Below are 21,429 nucleotides of genomic sequence, written 5' to 3'. Positions count from 1 at the left end.
GCAGACAGAAACATTTGCCAGGATGCAGACAAAGAAGACTGCAAAAAAAAAAAATGGTAGTTTCATACATTAGTTTCTACAACTCTAAAAGCAAATTCAACAAACTGTTGTACTGCAGTCGTAAGATGCACATACACATTCCCCACATTCTTTTCACAATGCTTGCATGCATACATAGTTCAAAATTTATTGGGGAGCTTGAATGGGGCCAACACCCCAATTAGGCTAATTTTAAGTTAATTAGGTTTCTTTTTGCAACTGTTAATGGGATTCTAAAAATCTGCATTCTGCCACACATACTCTTCTCCTTTGAGCAAGAGTTATTGTGCTATTTGCACAGGAGATTTTCGACAAGAGGAAAAATAAGACACCCAGACAGATTTCAGTCACCCCTTTGCAAGTTTTTTTTTCTTTCTTTTCAAGAGCCAGGGAGAACTAAAGCAATTCATTCCTTACCTTTGTCTGAACTGCATCCCCCCTCTCAAACATCATCTTTAGTTTGCTCAGAGGAACATTAAACTTCTCTATTTTCCCTGACGAATCTGGGTTTTCATTGGTCTCCAGTTTTCCTATGTCTTGTCTGGATTCTCTAAGACAATTTTCCATTTCCCCACTGTCAGGTGAATGTGTTTTATCCTCTTCGCTGTCAACACTGGGATATTTGAACCGGCCAAACCCTCTGGAAGAGGAATGAAGTCTCAATCTTGGACTAATCCCTGAGGCTTTGTTAATTTCTGCTAGGGAAGCAGAGCCGCTTTCAGTTCCACCACCAGGGCTGACAGCCTTCTGCCTAACCTCAGCGCGGCAGCTTTCCAGAGCTTCCTTCCGAACCTCCGTCCCCAAGCTTGGATTTTCCCACTTCTTCTTCAGGATGCTGAGGCTCCCCCTCTTAAAATGAGGGGGAAGCGTTTCAGTGCTCTAAAAAATGAACAAGAAAGTAAAACCAGTTATCAAAGCTGTCCCAAAGTCATGAAGTTCTTTCTCCAGTGAAGAAAGGAAGTTAAATGCTCAGCAACAGCCTTCAGCACACTGCAGTTTCAGACAGCTGTGAATAGTTAGAAGTGTGCCACATGGAGAAAGCTTGGATCCAGGGCAAGCAAGGGAGAGGGGAGGGAAAGAGAAAAAGGAGCTGAAGCAGGAAGTGAGAAAACAGGATGGCCTTATATGGAAGAAAAGGAGTCCACTGAATGAGAGAGCTAGAACCAAGCCTTTTTGTCTCAACATTCTGCACAAAGGAACAAAAGCCCACCTTCTAGCAAGCTGCTTCAAGAATGGGTGGGAAGCCATATGAGATGGCTACTGTCAAAAGCTGTCCTGCTCCCCATCTGCTCTGCAGGATGACAAAGAGGACCCAACAGCAAGCTGTTTAAAAAACTGAGGCTTATCTTTCAAGGAACCTGTCATAGACTGTTCTTTATAAGGATTTGCTCATAACATTTCAGTATCTTTCTTCCACCCCCTAATTTTCTTTTCACTTACTGATTAGATGTTGATCACACACTTACAGGGACTGTGATTTGGACTGCTGATTAAATGATTTAAAATAAATAGGTTCTAAAGGATGTGCATTAGTACTGGAAAACATTATTCCATCCCTGTTTAACACAAGCATTTTACTTACTTAACAGGCAACTCCTCTGCACAACTTTTTCTAAGCAAGCCACATACCCAAATTTAATATTTGCCAACCTGTATCTTCCTAGTTTTTTGTTGCTATGTCCTGTCATGTATAAGACAAGTGAAAAATGGAACAGGTCTGCAAAGCTTTAGGTTCTTAAACAGGATAAGCAGCTATACTGGGATTAGCTCTCTCAGTTATTCTGCTGGCCACATTGTGAGTTCCACCTTGCAAATCAGTGAGAATGAAAAAATAACCTTCAGAAATAATCAGGTTTTATGCTCCATTTCAAGCAGGCTCAAACCTGCAGAGAGAATAGTGAAATCAGAAGTACAAACATGGCGGGGGAGAGAGAGGAGAGAGAGACAGAGAAGACTAACAAACAGTAACAAATATCCATGCTTTTACAGCAAAATCAGGTTCCAGCATAAAGTATTCTGTTGCATCTGGAAGTCTGGCATACACAGCACACTGACTCATTTTATACAGTATTTGAATTCCACTTTGTTCCAAAGCCCCTATGCAAAGCTCGTATCTAGCAATCCCACTTCTGTGGCCTCTGCTGGCCTGTCTCAGAGTTTACTATTCTATCCTGTACGTCAAAGAATAATCAGCCAGACAGAGTTGCCACCTAGCAGACACAGATCTGAGAGTCAGCTCTTTAATTCAGTGAGTCACACATAAGACAACGCTTAAAAAAAAAAAGCCAAGTTTGATAACAATCAAAAGCAGCACAGAGAGTTCCCAAGCTTACCAGAACAAAACTTCATCTAACAGAGGATAATCAGTTCTAGTACACAAATACTCTTAGTAAGGTTGGAAGGTTATGCTGAGTAGACAGAACAGAATCAGAAGCACAGATAACGACAAACATTAGCAAAAGCTGTATCCACATTCAGTATCCTAGATTAGATAATTTGAATTAGAGGTATTGCAGGCCATAATCAGTATCTTTAATCAGCAATCTATTTTAATTTAGAGCTATTTAAATGAAGTCTCTTCAGTGAACATAGTGCTGGGGATGTTATAGAGGCAATTCTAATTTCACTGGTGCAATACAGAGAAACTGCCCAGGATTGAAGACACTACCAGAAGGATCTATTATTGTCTAATCTCCCTTCTTGATTCACATAATCTTTACCAGTGGTGCAGACATCCTCATCTTCCATTTGTAGCCTTTTCATGTTTTCCTCTGTGCTTCCATCTTTTTTCTTTACCACCACAAAGACAGAATACCTGTAATTTTTTTTTTTTGACTGTTGCAATGGTAGCTTTCTATCTGGGTTCCATCCCTTATAGTCAACTCTAACTATATCTTAAGTTTCAACCCAAGGAAAGAGAGTTATGTCCTCCATTTTCCTCTGGCTGTACAGGCCAGAACTTGTAGCCAGAAACAGCTCCTTCCACGCCTTTTCTAGGTGATTCTCCAACCAAGAGAACTGACTGACTGGGAATGCTCACTGCCTGCACAGCAGAGTTGCCTCTTTTCTCTGCTGCTTCCCCCTCTCCTTTTCTTCCACCATTAATCCAAAATTGTACATCTGAAGACTTTGGTGAGATGGGCCCTCACATTCAGTCCAGCAATGTGATTGCTTCTTCCTGTTTCTAAAATGCTTAGTCCAGCTAAGCGGGCTTCCCTATGAAGATGCAGTCCCAGTTCTCAAAGAAGACTGGTCCACACTGATCACATGACATCATAATCTGGGGTTTCAGTTGCAAGCTGTTTTGATGCATGCCTATGGCCTTGTATCTGCAGATAGGGAAATACCACTTGTGAAGGCAGAGAATGCTGGTCCAGAAATGGCAATGTATGGCAATGTATGGTTTCCTTGTGCTTGAAAAGGTGATCTCTTCTCACTGGGGAAGATTCTTGACTCACCCCGATTCCCAGCTGCTAAGAGCACACACTGCAACAGCTGGAGTTTGGAAGGCACAAATGTTAGCCACAGGGAACACAGGAAAATGCTAACAATTATCTTGTATTTGTGAAGAGAAGAGGACGACTCTATTTATAATGGACCCAAAAAACAGGACAAGGCAGTTATTACCCAGTATGTGAATCCTGATTGGCTGACAATTCTTTATACTCAGTTATTAGTTAGAAAGGACAGGATCTAGTCATAGTTTATAGTTCTCTGTGAGCACCAGACTTGCAAACATACAGTATAAATATGCCTATAGCATCCTGGAGCCTAGTTAAATCTGAAAATAGTCCCCCAAAAAGCCGGCTGGGTTATTTATTTTTATTTATTTTATTTTCTATCCTGCCTTTATTATTTTTATAAATAACACAAGGCGGCAAACATACCTAATATTCTTTCCTCCTGTTTTCCCCACAACAGCCGCCCTGTGAGGTGGGTTGGGCTGAGAGGGAGGGACTGGCCCAAGGTCACCCAGCCGGCTTTCATGCCTAAATTGGGACTAGAACTCACCGTCTCCTGGTTTCTAGCCCATTGCCTTAACCACTGGACCAAACTGGGTTACTTTGGATCAGTCACTCTCTCAGCCCAACTCACCTCACAGGGTTGTTGCTGTGTGGGAAATAGGAGGAGGAAGGAGTATAAGGTATGTTCGCTGCCTTGAGTTATTTATCAAAATAACAAAGGCAGGATAAAAAAATCTAAAAAAAAAAACCCAGTTCAGATCAATCTCAGGTGCCATTAAAACTGGATTCAGAAAGATTGGGAGATGGAAAGTCTGATTGACTGGAAAAGCCCCAAAGCATGGCTCATTTGGGCCATGCAGAAAAGTATTCATCAGAAGGGAAGAGAGACAAAAACAGAAGTTTGTCAGTTTAGCTTAAAGGGGGGAGCTGGAGCAATGGGAGTAGAAAGTCAGCTCCCTCACCCAAGTCTAGGTAGTTTCAGCAGCTAGAGAGAATGTAGTGGTGATCCAAATGCTGATTTAGCAATGTATTTCAAAGCAAACTTTTTAAAGAAAAAAGTCACCATCAACACACTGGATGTCCATCATTTACAGAAAGAGTTCTCATACCGCATATATGAAACAATTTAACAACCTGATCAGACACCTGGGCCATCAAAAAATACAGATATTTTGGAATACAAGTTACAGGGATGGTCGGGATTCAGGACTTCCCTCATAAGAGGAAGTGTACAGAAGATGTTTTGATCAGTGGTTCATTTTAATTATCAGAGCAAGGGAAGAAATATTCTCCAGTGCTTCTTCCCATTGCTACCTTCTACACCACTTGAACGTTTGTTCCAAAGGTTGGAGGATCCTCCAGAACTATGTAGGAGGTGGCTTTATAGACTTCAGAGAAGGTGAATTTGTGAAAATTGCCCCCTAAACTGTAACTATTCAGAGTGGTATTCTGAATACAACTGGCAACCAAATTCTGCTCACAAAAACAAACTTTGGAACCAAAATATAATTATCAAATGAAGCGAAAATCCTCCTGGTGTGTTTTATTCCCAGAAATAGAACCAGGCACCCACTTGCATTACAGGAATTAGGAAGATTCTGTCACCGAGGACATTTTTCCACAGCGTGATAAGTGTTACCCATCAGTTCTTTAACCTGGCTGAACATTTGCTACCCCTAGTGCTGTTTCTTCTCTTACCCCTGTAGCCAATGTACTGAGTTGCCATTAAATGGTCCTTTATGGGGCACAGGGGAAAGTCGAGGAAAAGGAATGGATAATTCCTTGGCTTTTGTTTCCCTCCCTTCTCACCGAACATCACCAACCAGAGAGAAAATACCCACTTAATGTGGGGTGGGAGTAGGGCTGGAGAGGAGGCAGGCTATGACAGATGGGTAGTCCAGAAAGTTTGCATCGGCCAGAACTCCTTCCAGCTTGGGGAAAAGGTTTTATGGGGGTGAGTTTGAAGGGAGCCGGGTGAACAGCTGCCTGGGACAGGACAGGCGTTGTGTAGTGGAGCCAGAGAGAAAGCTGGTTCTCCTTCTGCACCACGTGGCCTCCCACTACCAGCCAGATGTTAGTTAGGCTTCCTTCGAACATGGGTTCAGGTGAGTGGGGGCGAAGGTGGAGAGAAAGCAGGAGACAACGAACAGGCTGTCTTCCCCTGCATTGCAAAGGCCTTGTGCCAGTCAGGTGTCAGCTGGGCTGATCCCTCTTTTAAGCCAGATCCACAAGCTGGCAACTGGCTTTGAGAAGAGCCATGCCTGCACCCGCCTAAAGTAGCCAACAGGTGCCAGTCTAATTCCATCCTCTAGGCGTCACCAGCAGGATGGTTAGTGAACAGCATCAGAGTGTACCCATGGAAAAGCTGCTGTGGGTTATTGGCTACTTAAGAGGGAAAACACTAGTTTAACACAGGAACTGCTAAAGACAACTTTGATTTTGCTGCTTCAAGGATGCATTGGGGACAAGCTGATGGTAACATTGCAATGACATGGCAAAAATATAGACTAATACATTCATATAGTAATGAAGGATTTCAATATTTTGATCACATTAATTTGAAACACTAGTCCTGGAATTTCCAAGATGTGGGGGAGGGGGAATCTTAGGTAGGATTATGAAGTTTCTATTTCAGAAAAGAAGCTTTGAGTCAGAAGCAGTACCTGATAACAAAAAGTCTCTGAACAGCTGGAAAGTATTACTTGGGATAGCAGAGATGTTATTTTGGAAAGCAATGGCATGTTAGCTTTAATTTCTTTTTCAGACTGCTACTTTGTTGAATAAAGTACAGATAATCAAGAACCAAGATCAATCTCATTTTCCGAGACATGTTTTGGAATTTACATAAATATAAGAACTCAGGTGAAAAATGAACACAAGCAGAGAGGCAGAACTACTTAGGCAGCATGCATCTAAATTTCTAAGTTAACATTAAAACCGCATAAAAGCTGTACACAGCAGGCTCGTGTGCTTTGAATTTAGGATAAATAACGTAGCTTCTCAGAGCCAAAGTTTTGTGTGTCTGACACTAGCCTGTGCATAACCTCAGGAAAGTCACTTGATTTTCTCATCAGTCAACCCTTGTGAAGGTAAGAAACTGGGTCACAGCAGGGCCTAAGCCGAACAAGCTAAGAACATTTCTTAGACTCAGCACTGGAAGAGGAGACAAAGAAACCTCTTGAGGAAAGTCAAGAGTAGCTGCTAGAAGGGGATCAAGAAACTGAGATGTCGAAGAGTTTTTGTGCTATTGAATTCGTAACAATTTAAAATACTTACACTTCTTTTTTTCTCTGCAGCCGCTTCCTCAGCTGCCTTCTGATACCTTTACAGGAAGGGATGGCAAAAGACAGAAAAGAACATTTTTATTCTGACCCCTAAACTTTTTGAATGATATATATATACACAATTTCAAGAAACAAATGATTTTTTTTTGAAACATAGTAAATTATAAGTAATTGATAGGACAGTTTTGAAGAAAAGAAGGGAATCTGGAGAAGAAGAAAAAAATGACAAAATTATGCAAAAAGAAAAAGCAAAACAAAACAGGAAAATTCCATCCAAAACTAAACAAAATGAGTAAGTTCCACATGTGACAGATGTTTTTTAATATGAACGTTTACCAGCTACAGATCATTTTGAAAGTGCAAAAATGCTAATTTCGTGCATCCAGATAAATCCATGTGCAAATATACCCACAGATACAAAGAAATTGTAATCCAACTGCACTAACACTTTGTGCCTCAATCTGACCAAGTAGGACAAAATCCAACAAAAGCTTATGCCACAATAAATGTGACCCTTTAAAGATAAATAAAAATTTCATAACATTTTGAGGTAAAAGATTAACAAGGATATCCATCTCCCCACTGATTTATACCACAGTACTAGCTACCTATAATTATTTAAAGCTATTTAAATTTTTGAAGCCGCCGATGCTCTTGGAGGTCTCTGACAAGGAAGTATTAAAAGCCTTCAACCCACAGGGTTGTTTCAAGATGACTTTTTCCACGTTTACATGCCAAGCAGCTAGCACAGAGCAAGTTAAAACCAGCAGGTAAGATAATAGTAAACCTGAGGAGAGTCACTGCTCTTGAAAAGGCCTGATTGCCACACCCATGACTAAGGCTGATCTGATAGCCTTTGTCCTATACTTCATAATTACATCATCTCTGTAGCAGCCTTCAGATACAGATTCTATTACTAATTGTCCTTGTAAATCTTTCTCCTCCCCAATAAATAATAGTACAGGGAAAAGTCAGTAGAATACAAAAGAATTCAAGTTCTTTTCCAGGCAAAACAGATTAGGTCAAAAGGGTGCAAGAGAATATAGTCACTTGATACACCAGTAAAACATGGATAAATGGAGGTTCTCTAATGCATAGAAGCATTATGCCAACCTTATGCTTGGGCTGATGTAAGGAAGATTTTTTGGACTGCCTCAGGAACCTACCCCTCCCAGAACTCAACTTTACCCTACCACCACCAGGCTTCTCACGCATATCAGCAAAGTGGGCTCCTGAAATCTCACTTTATCAAGATGGGATAATGGCAGCTGGCTCAGACTGCTCTAAGGGGTCATACACATGCCTGATCATGAATTTTCTCAATAGCTATGACCCACCATGCCTCCATGGTCAGAGGGAATATGTTTCCGAGAAATTTATTCATTACTTTGTACAAATACTCTATTTCAAGAGACCCAGAAGTGAAATACTCAACACAAAAAATATGCATCAGCTTTCCCCACCTGGTGCTCTTCAGATGTGCTGGGCTTGCAACTCCAAGGATATCCCAGCTAGTATGGTCTTCAGGTGCTGCAGAATTCTCAAAATTGCAGACCCTGTAGACCTGATACATCTAGAGCAGTGTTTGTCAAGCTTGACGACTTTGAGACATGTGGACTTCAATTCACAGAATTCCCCAGCCAGCATGAAGTCCACACATCTTAAAGTTGCCAAGGCTGAGAAACACTGCTGTAGAGAACACTAAGAGAAGAACAGCTGAAACAACATCTGTAGAATAGGAACACTTAATGTTACCCCATTGGTTAAAAGTAGCACTCCAAGAACAAGCAAAAGATTGAAGTATCTAGCCACTGTGAGAAACAGAACATTGAGCTAAATAGCCTTCAGTCAGCTTCAGCTGAACTACGGTTATTCTATTTCACTTATATCCCACTGTTCCTCCAAGGAGCACAAAGTTGCATAAGTGGTCCCTACTTCCAGATTTCTATAATCAAAACAAGCCTGTGAGAGCATTAGTTGGAGAATTCTGATAAGAACATTCCATGATGCCTCATTGATGATGCTAGCTATGATCTGCCATTGGACACTTTTGGCGGTGTTTATTTTAATTTTTGTCATATTTTTATTACCCTGGGAGGTATAGGCATGCCCTTCTACTACAGTTGCTGGGCACTGCCCTCCAGGGCCTATTTATCAATTTTACGTTCTACTCCAATCATGACAGACAAGCGTTGTTTTGGCTTGGCCATTCAAGTTCAGGTACAAACTTGAATTATCTTGATGAATAAATAGGAACACTTGCTTTATTAGCTTCCTAGCTTATATTTGGTTTGTTTTCATATATTGCTCAAATTTCTACCAATCCGTAAACCTGCAAATCAAATGCAGCTTAAAAAAAAAGAGGAAAACACTCCAGAAATTAGCCAAAGACAGATTATGGGTTGTTCAACAAAACACTGACAGCTGCATATATTAACACTTCTTCAAGTTTTCCAGCTGCTAGATAGCAAGCAACCACATAAAGCAGTGCTACCTAGAATACCAAAATCCATCACAGTATTCCTTGTTTTCTTTACCACTGACCCCTCTCTCTCAGGATAATATGAACTGGCATAGAAGGATGGTTAACTGGGATGTCCTTCCAAAAGCAATACAGGGTCATCTTCACCATAAAAATCTCAGTTCTGGTATTATCCAGTATTGCCTGACAAATTAATGCAGGTTTTATTTAATGGGACAAGAGAGAGGAGAGTTCAATTCAGTTGTACAGAGGCAGCCAAGGGAAGGTGAGCTTGGCTGCTTTAAAAAAAAAAATCTATCACCGATTTTGCATACCCTTCTTGCTTCAAGGAGCAAAAACTCCACTACAGATAAAAATGCAAGAACTAAGTCTGTTCTCAAGCAAGATGGATCAAGGTGAATTGATTCATCAAACTAAGCCATCGGGGGTTGTTTTCATTTTTTTAAATGTATATGCCATATTCTGACTTAACAGTGTGCGGACCTAGCCTCTCTGCTTTGTAATCCACATTTATGCTCAGGGTGTTATATAAACTCAGTTGTGATTCACTGAACAAATCAGAATTAAGCAATGTCTCTGTGAGCTGAGTCAATCTTAGCTCTAGAATCTGGATTTAAAACATTCCTTTTTAGTGAGAATAGCTCCCAGACCAGCCTATAATTAATTAATTAATTAATTATATACACACACATACACACATATACATATAATCTCTATCTTCAAGTTTATAGTTAATTTAACTCCTACATCAGTCCAGCCACTCTTTGCATCTGACAAACTGAGCTGCAGCTCATGAAAGCTTATGCCTTTTGCTACCACAGACTAGCACAGCTCTCCTCCTACAAAGTTAAAGTAAACTCCTTCAGATTACATTTAATTCCTGATGTCTTCACAGACACATTAATGTACTGTAGGTCACAATAAAGAAGTATTTTGCTATACCTTCTTCTGATATTTTTTGTTTTTACTTCCTAGTTTAGCCTACAAACATTGGGACCCATGGATTAACCACTTCTGACCTGATTGGATTTTAAAGGTCAGCCAAGGTGCTGCTAGCAGGATTTACAGTGGGAAGGGAAGGAACGGAAGGAGGGAAAAAGCAACACAAATATAAGCCGTTCTCTCTATGTGGCTGCTGCTAGAATGATCAGATGAGGACCAGATGGCCCATCCCTACCTTGAATGCTCCCATGCTCTCTCACAGGGTACAGGTAGTCCCCATTTAGCAGTTGCCTCTTTTAGTGACCATTTGCAGTTAGAACAGTGATACAAAAGTAACTTTACAACCAATCCTCACATTTATGACCTTTGCAGGTCTGTAAAGCAAAGGAAAGCTGAAGTACGATCATAAGCACTGTTGTGGTTTCACTTAGCAACCACTTTGCTTAACGACCGAGCTGCCAGTCCCAATGGTGGCTGCTAAACAAGAACTACCTGTACAGAGTTCTGGAGCCCTCATGTAGAGCCTCCACAACCAGTAATAGAAAGAGCAGTTCCTCACTGTCTCCTGCTTTAGGAATAAGTAAAGGCAAGGCTGTCTTCCTTACTGCAAGCTTCATTTATTATTGATTCCAGAGAAAGAGACTTGTAGGATTTTCTGTCTTCAGTGCCAGAATCATTTGGCCAGTTCTGGTACTACAGTCTTCCATTTTAAATTTTTAAGGGCTAGTTCTACTGCAGACAGCATATCATCTTGGACTGGACTGGTTTGTAACCTAACTGAAGCAAATGCAGAAGTTATTTAAGGATTTATATTCCACCCCTGAAGGCACACACTACTGAGATAGCTTTCAATAATTAAAACCAATTAGAAAATACAGTTAAAGTAACAATATGCTGGACAGGAGAGACATTTAGCAGGCAAGTAAAGGCATCAGGTATGATTTTTTAAAATTGATTCAGTAGTTTCTGTTGAGTAACAGTGTTATAATACTGTAGAACAGAGAAAAAAATGGGGGTGGGGCAGGAACTGAATCACAAAGAAAAAAATGGTGATGCAAATGCCAGTATGACTTTTTCTCCATCCTCAAAACATTACAAGCTGAACAAAATACAGTATGTTTGAGCTAGTTCTCACTGCACTGCATCTTCTTAAAGTTTCTTTCTGATACTCTGAAAATATCTGATTAACCTTCTCTCAGCCTTCATACTAATCTGTAACCAACCCTTTTAACAGGGAAATTCAAAGCTAAAAAGCTTCTAGGCAAAAGTGGCTTATTATACTAGCATTCTGAGTCTGTTGTTCCATTTTGGGTTTGTCAATATCAGCATTACCCAAAACTTGGCTTAATGTGACGCATGAACCAGTCACTCTCTCAAGTTATACATTTCTGAGAATCCAGAATTATTTGTGATTCCACTGAATGGCCTAAAAGGAGACAAATTAAATACTAATCAGAAGTATTGCATACCATGAGCAAAGATCAGCATATGATCATTGAAAAATTCAAGTGTACATAACTACAGTGGGGAATAAGGGTTTCCAGGCTTTTTAGCCTGTTGAGGCTACCTGGAATTTTAAGTATTATTGTGGGTGCCCTTGTGAAATACTGGCTGCCAAACAACACACATCACAAAGTAACTGAATCAGCCCCACTCCTGTGCTAGATGCTCCAAAGCATCCCTCCACTTTGGTCCTTTTTTTTAAGGGAAGGCACACATACTTTCAAGCAAGGCACTCTCTTGCTGCCATCCATCAATGATGGGGCCTATGAAATATCCTTGGAAATAAAAGTGTTGCTGGAAGCTGTCAGTTGACTTTGTAGCATGCCAATTTCATTTTTTTAAAATTAAAATAAATTCATTTTTAAAAATCTGTTGGGACAGAATGCCTGGGAGGCACTAAAGCAGTATCTGGGTGCACACTGGCTCCCCTGGAGCTATCCTTTTGTCAAGGGCTAAGAAACCATCCAAATAGTTACAGCAGCATCTCCACATGAATGGGCCACCCTGCTGAAGCTGTTGGGTGTTTAGAATATTCAGAAAAGTGAGCTTCTGCTGGTCCATCTTGAACAGTTCCATGGATAGTCAGTTCTAATTTCAGCCAGTGGAGAAGGTGCTGCCATGCTAGTGGCAGGTAAGATTGCTGAAAGATTGGATTACAACAGCCAGACCTTTTCAGTTCTGTCCTTTCTCCTTTGGAAATGTCAAACTGAACTGTGCTCACTTGTGTTTTTTTTTCTCTCAGGAATTCAGAGAAGCATTTCCTGAAAACACTTAAGACAGAATATGCTGCCAGTTGTGGCTCCTTTCCTTGGTTACCATGAAGTTTACTTTCCTAAGCACAAAAATATGGTTTCTCAGTTCTCTGCCTTTTCCTCTCTGCAAAGGAACATAATTCTCCAATAAAGAGAAACATGGTTAAAAAATCTGACATAACTCAAGTTTAGCGTCATGTGTAAGCCAACAATCCATAATTACAGATGTTGTGCCACCTGCAGAGGGAAATGCACCATAGAAATTGGAGCACAGACCAGCCAGAAAGCAGCAAAATAAGTCTGGCTGAACTACTGTTATATACTTCAATAGTTCAAACATATGTAAAGTATAGCAAACTATGGTTTGATGGGGCATCTGAACTGAGCAGCAAAAATCTCCAAGGTACATTGAAGTTCCCACCACCATATTCAACACCCCAGGCTCTCAAAGACTGAGGCAAGCAGCTCAGAGAGTTTGCATAATTCCAAGGAAAGATCCTTAAATCTAGTCCCATTATTCCAATTTGCTCCTTGTCAGCTCAAGAGTTAGAATCCTTGCTCCATTTTTTTGAACCTCAGCATCTGCTCATCTCCTCCTTACTGCATACCTAATAACAACATCTTTAAAGGAAGAAAGCAAATCCCTGAAAAGTACATAGCAAAATACTTTCCATTTTAAAAGTTCATCCTTGTACCATGCTAAAGATGATTCAATCAGCTAAGTGAGGGAATATGCGATGCCGTGCCAGTAGACTCCAACATGTCAGACCTTTGCTGGTTGCTGGCCACCAGACATTAGGGGAATCTAAACCATTAATAACAACAAAAACAATAAATGCTACAAAGTAAAGTGCCAGATTATAGCATTATCCTTATATAAGAAGTCTTTTAGGGGTCCGTGTTTTTTTTTAAGCAGTCTGAAAAAAATAAAAAGTGTGGGTAGCTCCAGTTTAATATTTTGTTTAAAAATGTGCCACTTTGCCAGAAAAAAAAAAGAAAAAGAAAAAATAGCGTTGGTTAAGGAGCATTCAGGGGAGGAGGGAGCAGTTGCTTACTCTGAGCTGAGGTGGCAAGTATTCAGCTCTTCCCCTCACACACACACTTTACTCTCTCAATTACCTACCCCCAACAAAAAAAGGTTGAAAATTCCCATTAAGAAGCTCCGATATTTACCTATTTGCATCTAACGTGGACATGCCTAACTATAGCAGAGTTTTGGAATACTACGTGTAAAGAAATCACCAAACTTCTGTGTGTAAAAGTACCACCTATGCCTCCTTTATGTTTACTGAATATCTTTAGAGAAACTGATATTGGGCACAAAGTTTTACTGCAGCTTAACTCACTATTGCTGCCAGTTGGAAAAAATGTGATAAAGTCTTAAAACATGGTATTCTAAAGTATGGGACATAGCAATATCTGAAAAAAATCTTTATTCTACAAATAAAATCTCAACATGAAAATCCCAACAGAACTTACTTGGAGAACCTCTGTAGGAGAGCTGATGATGTATTCACATTGAGAGACAATTCTTTGGCAGTTACCCTCAACGAATGTGAAGCCCAGTGCCTTCTGTTAAAGGGAGATGGCTCCATTCTGAAATGTAGGAATACCTAACAAGAATGAAAAAGAAAGACTGATTTTTACATAGAAATACTCTCCATCCCATTGTCTTTGAGTGACAGTAACTCCCCACTCCCATGGACTAAAAAAACTAAGCTATTTCATGCTAGACCCTAAGCACATTAGAAATTTTAAGAAAACATTCTCTCAGAAATATTTGTTTCTGATCCTCTAGATGTGATAGATTGCAATGCCCATAATTTCCAGCCTGTATTGCCTTGGAAGTTATCAAGTTGGGAAAAATTAATCAAGCTATTCCATGCATCCGATGAAGTGAGCTGTAGGTCATGAAAACTTCTGCCTTAAGTAAAATTGTTAGTCTCAAAAGATGCTACGAGCCTCTTTCTGAATCCTAGATCAGTCTCTAAAACAATACTTTTTATAGTAAAATATGTTAATACAGTAGGTATACTTTAACTAATGACCCACATCAGTACATTAATGCCAGTATACTGCCACTAATATATAATGCCAATAAGTCTATAATGCCATGGTACAGTGATCATGTGTGGCTTTATGCCATGCATTTGGGTAACTGGAGTATGTGAGACCAACTCAAAGCAAGCAATAGAGGCAGAAAGGTTTGTTCAGGAAATTGTCAGCTTACACATCATGTGGACAATGACAACTCTAAAGAAAACACAAGATACAGAATATACCATTCTCACAACAAAAGATTGTTTTCCAAACAACAGCTGGTTTCCATATTAAGGCAATGACTCTCCACTGGAAAGCACCAGGAAGTGTAAGAAGGCAGCTAAGTTGGAACTTGTCAAACTTTAGAAGGCATTAAAATGTATGTGTACTTTGGAGCCATCTCAAACTACCATGCACTGCCTTGATTCTTCCAGAACACGAACTTAGCCTATCCAGACAGACTTTGAGCTGGGTAGGTATGCATGGATGAGAGAATTCTTAAGTGAAGAACCTGTACAGCAGATTTATATTTGTATCAGACCCTCTGGACTTTTTTCTTTTTTAAAAAAAGGAACAAATAGCTTTCCATCTTCAAAAGGTCTCAACAAACGCAATGGGTTTAACATACAGTACATTACAATTATTAAGCGATAAGGTACTTGTAATCTGTATCACATGTAACCTGCATCTGCATAACCTGTCTTTCACCCTCTCCTCCCCACCTCACCTCAATTTAAATCCTACATCATCAGTCTAGCTACTCTATGTATCTGATAGGGTGAGCTGCAGCACACAAAAGCTTTTTAATAACAATTTTCTTTCTACAACTCCCACCGTCTTAAGCTCAAAAATAGGATATGCTAGCTTCACCGCAACCTTGCAAAATAGTGGCAATGCAAAAAAAACAACAACCAAACCAGCAACTTAGACACTCTGAGTCCACGTCACGATTAAGCAGATATTTAAATAGCAGTCGTCCCATGTCCAAAGCATGCATTGCACCACATTGGCTGAATGTTATGCGATGACATTCCTGGAAGCAGGAATTTAAGTGAACAGCAAAACAAAAGCATTCCTGTCCAAGCAGACGGTGAGCAGTTTCTCCCATGTGCAATTATTACACTGTCACGTAGCATTGCCCATTTTAGCAAGTTAGAAGGCAAGACTCACACTACATGAAGTAATACTTCACCTTTCAGAGAATCTCATTTCTCCTTAATGATAACTTATCATTTTATCAACGTGTGGAAAAGAAATAGGGCTTAACTTCCAACTGATGCTAAAGTACAGTACCCAAAACCACTACGTGTTATTAGATGTCTGAGTTAAACAGAAACACAAATTTATAAAAGCCCTTAAAGCCACCAAGAACAGTATTATTATTTGGTACGATCAAAGGGCACTTTATGAAACAAGGCAACCACTGGAGTGCCCTCTTGACAGGCGGGTTCAGAGCCCCAGATTTAGATCTTTTCTTCATCGTGAAGCTCACTGGTGGATAGTGATTGGCTCAGAGTTCCCAAACTTACAGAAATACCTGTTCAATCCTCTACTAAGCCATAAAATATGTACAGGTTTACTATTTAACCAAGCTAAACACAAATTTAATAAAAAATTGAATTAACACACCATAACTTGTTGGCTGGATTTATACATCTTAACCAAATTGTATATCCTTGTTTATGGCTTAACATGTTTTCTGAAACTAGCTCTTGTGGTAAATAAACAATGTTTCAATTAAATGTGTGGCATGAACCTAGTCAACTCGATTAAAACTTGGTTAAGCAAACCATGGCTTAATATGTTACCATAACCCATGATTGACACAAAATAATGGTTTTGCTCAATAAACATGCTAAACCCAAATAACCACAATGTGATTTAATGTGATGGCTTGATTCACACAAAATATAACTCAGTTTTAATTTAGTCTTGAAGTTTTTCAACCATATTTATGCTTGAAAAGGTTATGCTAAGATAGCTATAGAGTTGCTACAAAGAATAAAAAAGGGCACAAAAACTATAAATACATTTGGAATAACTTGAAATAAAAGTGAGGTACAATAAAATAAATAATGCAAGCTTTGTCTTTAGGCAATAGATGAGAGGGCTGTTGTTTTCCTGTTCTTACTTTCCTCAAGGATTCAAAGAAAAAAATTACAGGGAGGGAGAAGGGTGGGGTGGGGGGATGACTTTTGACTTCTTGCTTTAGGCATTCCTGTCTAGGAACCTCTTGTAATCAACCAGCATTTATGTAGTAAATGAGTCCCAGGACGTAACTCCAGTTTCAGACACAGAAGCTGAAGTCCAACAAGAGCAAGACACTGCACACAGGAAGTATAGAAACTGGTTCTTCCACTCTGCTATGTGGGGAAAATGACCCAACTGTAGAAACCCTGAAGGAAGTTATATCCCTCTGAGTGGAGACTGGCAGGAGGAATAGACCGTCTATTCTCTACATAACAGGAAAAAGTGCCAATTATACTTGCAAATGCATATACTCTATAAGAGACCTGTGAAAGATACTGACAAAATGAGCTATCTAGACCCTCTTCAAGAAACTGAAGCTGTTGCTTTTACCAATTCACTGAATGGATTTAAGGCAAAAACTAGGCTGGAAAATGTAAGAATCTACTCAAGCGGCTATCATGAGAAGGGCAGACTATTCATATAAGAAGTCTGAAATGTGCACACACAGGCTTTTGATATAAAATTTAGAACAGGAGGTTCTCATTCGTAATTTAAACCCTTTGTCCTGCATTATGTAACAGCATTTGGCATCAGCACTCCTCTAAAAAACAAAATCTTTTTTATTATTTTGAAGTGTGCTTTAATTTCATCAGTCCTTTACATTTTGGTGGCATTACTTCTTTTCCTGTTTCCTACCCAATTGAAATCTTGCATCATTAGTTATTTCCATTTGTATACTACCCTTAATCATAAATAAAACAATATTCATATTAAAATTGTTCCGCAAATTCATTTGATTGTGGGCAATGCAGAGAACTGGGGTGATGCCTGCAACAGTGTTTGTACATCTAACTGTGTACGGTGACATGGAGTGCACCTCTGACTCTGGAAGATTCAAATTCTATTTTAAAGCAAGCTCTGTCACATCATCACCCATTCAACTGGCAAGCCATTCCTAATGTACTGGAAACCTAATCCACTTTTCCTTTATTTTGTCCTCCTGAATGGCAGATTGCAAATTGCTTTCAGGAGCTCACTATAACTGAGCATGAAATGTGAGCTGTGAGGCCGGGTGCATGGGAAACACTTAGTCTCTCCAATGAAACAGAAGAGAAACACACAGGAATGCGTTCCACTCCATAAGGAGTCGCAGAAGAAATTAAGCTGCCATCCTAAAGTTGTAGAGAAGGTGGAATTTTGGGGTGTCTGCAATGTCCCAGTGCTGATTTGTCATTAACGCCATGTGACTGATAGGGGCATTTGCAAAACAGATCAGGAAAAGTCTCCATGTGGTAGGACTACTAATTCTCAAGATGTAAAGTATCTCTCATCTTTGAAATAAGATCAGAGAACTTGGGAAGGTATGAGGTACAGCAATTCGGATCTGAAACAGGAAAGATCCTTCAGAAAAGGTAAGAACGCACTCTGAGTACCTCCATAAAAGCACATTTTTTCCTCAGGTCTGGATGGTAGCTGTGCAGTCCCAGAACAATGTGTGTTTTGAGTTAAGGAAGCAGACATCATGCAACAAATTGTCACACACTCTTACCTCCTCCTTAACTCAGATACACATTCTCCTGGAACCAAGGGGCTACCATGTAAGCCTAGGAAAAGGGGTGGCTTCTTTAAGGCAGTGACAACATCTATAGTAAGCATGCCTGCAACTTCTCCAAAACAGTTTTTGTTTCAGAACTGAATAGCAGCACATTTTGTTTTCAAAGGATAGGACAGGAGTCTGCAGCGGTTGGATCACGAATTCCTATTACTCAACAATTATGTGAACTTAGTTCTCCTTTACCAAACACCTTCACTTACCAACACTGGATTTAGCAGGTAGGGCAACTGTATAATTTTGCCTATTCATCCAAAAGTGATTTGAGAAGGAAATCTGGGGAAAAGCTATTGCTTTTCTTTTTTCCCCTGTGCTTGGCTTTAGGGGCAATCAGGTGTTATGGATTCTGTTCCTCTAATGCCAATTTATACTCTAATCCACAGTTCTAGGCACCTGGTACCAAATTGCATGCATATGACTGAACACAAAGATCTCTACTTAACCACTTGTGTAAATAATCTGTTGCAATTCAAAATGTTTGTGAAACATGTTTCTAAAATGAAGCTGAGTAGATCCCAGGAAGTGTTTGTTCACCAGCACTCCCTTGATCCCTCTTGCCTTACCTACTATTAAGAGTGCTATTTAATAGACACTTTATAAAGGTGAAGCGTCATGGTCACACATTAACTCAAGATTAAAAGTACAAATGTTTTCCTTGCAATGCTAATTTATAGGGCTGAGCATGCTTCAGAATGATTCACAAGAAATACTTCAGTCCTTATGCATCTCTGCTGTTAATTAAAGCAGCCTGGCTTTTTTCAGGCTTCCACATGAATCTGAAAGAAAGCTGCTGTTGCTTAAGGGAACCAACTCATTCAACTGTATGGGTTAATGTTGCAGTACCTTTCTTCAAGGTCACAGGGAAGCCTGAAAAAAATCAGGCTGCTTTACAACTAGCAGAGAGGTACTATAATTCACACAATGGCTGAAGCATTTCTTCCAAATAATTTTTGAATCTCACATAGCCCTGATTTATGCATCTTTCTGATTTTAAGCATCTCTTGTTAAAGTTTTGCATTGGAGATGGTACTCTAACAGCTAAGAACACTGTAAATGCCAAGATGAGAACTGATTGTTTTTGGATTTCTGTGAAACAGGTTTCAACTATTGTCTTCCAGCTTTAGGTTGTATTTTTTACACGAAGCTCTGCACACACCACACAGGATTTCATATCATTCTATAGTGGCCAGTAAGGCCAGAAACTATCAGATATTACCCAGAAATACCTGCTCCCTAGCTAGCATAAGCCAAAAAAAAAAAAAAAAGTCATGTTGGTTATGAGGGAAAAAAATATGGTATCTACAAGGGCAATAACTTTAAAAGTATAGAAATTTTTTAACATTTCAACAATACCAAGAAATTTTTTAACCTTTCAATGTTCTTGTACCTTTTCATCAAACATGATGAAAGGCAAGAAAGAAGGAGGGTACAGTAGCGACTAATCTTTGACCTAAAATGTGTACTTTCATAGACGTTTTTGAAAGGCTGCTCCCCATAGCCACCATTTTCATTCCACTAAGCCTAAAAATAATATTCTGGATAGTACATGACTGTCTTCACTACCAAAATATGGCAGGATTCCATTCAGCTGACTAATAGGGGATCAGATCAGAAAAATCAGTATCTAGTGGGAGCCCTCTTCAAATCATTCCATCTTTCCTTTATTTCTTTTCCATGGTGATTTGAAAAGAAGCTTCCTGATAGTTGTGAGGGATGGCAGCAAGCTGCTCCTCTGTTCAATTTTAGAAGACTAGTGGGTGGAAATGTAATTATTAAAACAGTTTACCAGGTAGAGGGAAGGCAGAAAGCCAAGGAGCTGAGTGTTTCTGCCAATGGGAAACTGCCCACCCCAAAGATCCAGTGTTGATGCTGCAAACTAGGTTCATAGCAGTTCCATTTGCACCACAGCAGAACCAGAACTTAGTCTATAGATGTAGGCTTTCAGGGCCAATGTCAAACTGATATCCCATGTTTTGCCAGCAGCTGCACCTGGCATCTTCAGAGGTGAAATGATCTGCTCTGTAGTGCACTTCTTGGCAGCTCACTTTCACCTCTGAAGATGCCAGCCACAGCTGCTGGCGTAACATCAAACCACAGACTATTAACCTTGAAGCTCATCACCATTGGAAGAATGTAAGCTGTTCTGCTGTTAGCAAAGATGAAGGTGTGATGTCACAGCCAATCCAAGAACATGCAAACACCACATGTGGAACAGCCATAAGGGTAAGGCATGCTCTCCTCTATATCTTTCGTCTGGCACTAGCACACCTTTCCACAGAGATAGGGCTGATAAAGCTTCAGAGTCATAACTGTTCCCACAGAATAGTATTTGCAAAGGCCAGCTAAATGAGTAGCTTTCCATCTCAAACTCTTTATCAAAGTACTCCCAGGATTGGTTCAGGACATTAAGTGTTTTTTGTGGTTAATGTTTACATGGGCACATTCATCTGTAAAGCAAACATTATCTAACTAGGTTGGTTGTGCCTCTCACCATTGAAACTGAAGCTTCAGAATGGGTAAGTTTTAAGATCTCAATGTAGTTGTTTTTTTAAGTCCTGATGCAAAACAGGGTAAGAAGTCATTTTCTTGACAGTGAAGACAGTGGTTCAAAATTATGTTTTGCTTCTTTAAATCAAGAACAGAAAGATTTAAGAAATAGATTACCAGTGCCCTCAGAACTAAACACAAAAGTAAATGTTTTGCTGAAGCACTACCAGAACAGTCACCAAATTTTGCCACTTCATGCACCTTCTATGGCAAAATTCACTCTTATTAAAACTGTTAAGATAAACAAGATAAGCAGCTTTGCATGAAATTTGGCAAGATAAGTAACCAGTCCTCCCTCCCTCCCAGCCAAGTCCACTTTTCTCTATAAAATCATGCCTAGCAAAAGCTTTCCGCTATTTACTTTAACAAGATCTCCTCTACAACTTCTAAGCCTAAAGAACCAAGTACAGTGTGTCTGTCCACCCCCAACAGTGCATCTGTACAAACACACTTTTCATGCATACTCCAAAATGAATATAGAAGTTAATCAGGGCAAAGGTGCCATTTGCACACAAATCTGTAGAATTGTGCAAACCTCCCATATCAATTGCAATCTGCTTGGCAGAGCATACAT

General features: G+C 39.8%; 1 protein-coding gene across 2 annotated transcripts in view; it reads right to left on the bottom strand.

Moving 5' to 3' along the window:
• The window catches only part of LIMA1 (LIM domain and actin binding 1), a 56,914-nt gene that overhangs the window by 30,335 nt on the left and 5,150 nt on the right, over positions 1-21,429 (bottom strand). For both annotated transcript variants that reach the window (XM_063293625.1, XM_063293624.1), the window contains exons 2-4: positions 13,946-14,079; positions 6,780-6,825; positions 457-918 (exon numbers count right to left, since the gene is read on the bottom strand). In XM_063293625.1, coding sequence (XP_063149695.1) covers positions 457-918; positions 6,780-6,825; positions 13,946-14,061 — 624 coding nt within the window. In that variant the 5' untranslated portion in view covers positions 14,062-14,079. The remainder of the gene's footprint in view (positions 1-456; positions 919-6,779; positions 6,826-13,945; positions 14,080-21,429) is intronic.

The sequence above is a fragment of the Candoia aspera genome, chromosome 2, assembly GCF_035149785.1.
Source record: "Candoia aspera isolate rCanAsp1 chromosome 2, rCanAsp1.hap2, whole genome shotgun sequence".
In the NCBI taxonomy this organism is placed as follows: Eukaryota; Metazoa; Chordata; class Lepidosauria; order Squamata; family Boidae; genus Candoia; species Candoia aspera.
Note: the sequence above shows the minus strand (reverse complement) of the source record. Positions and strands in the feature narration are given on the sequence as shown.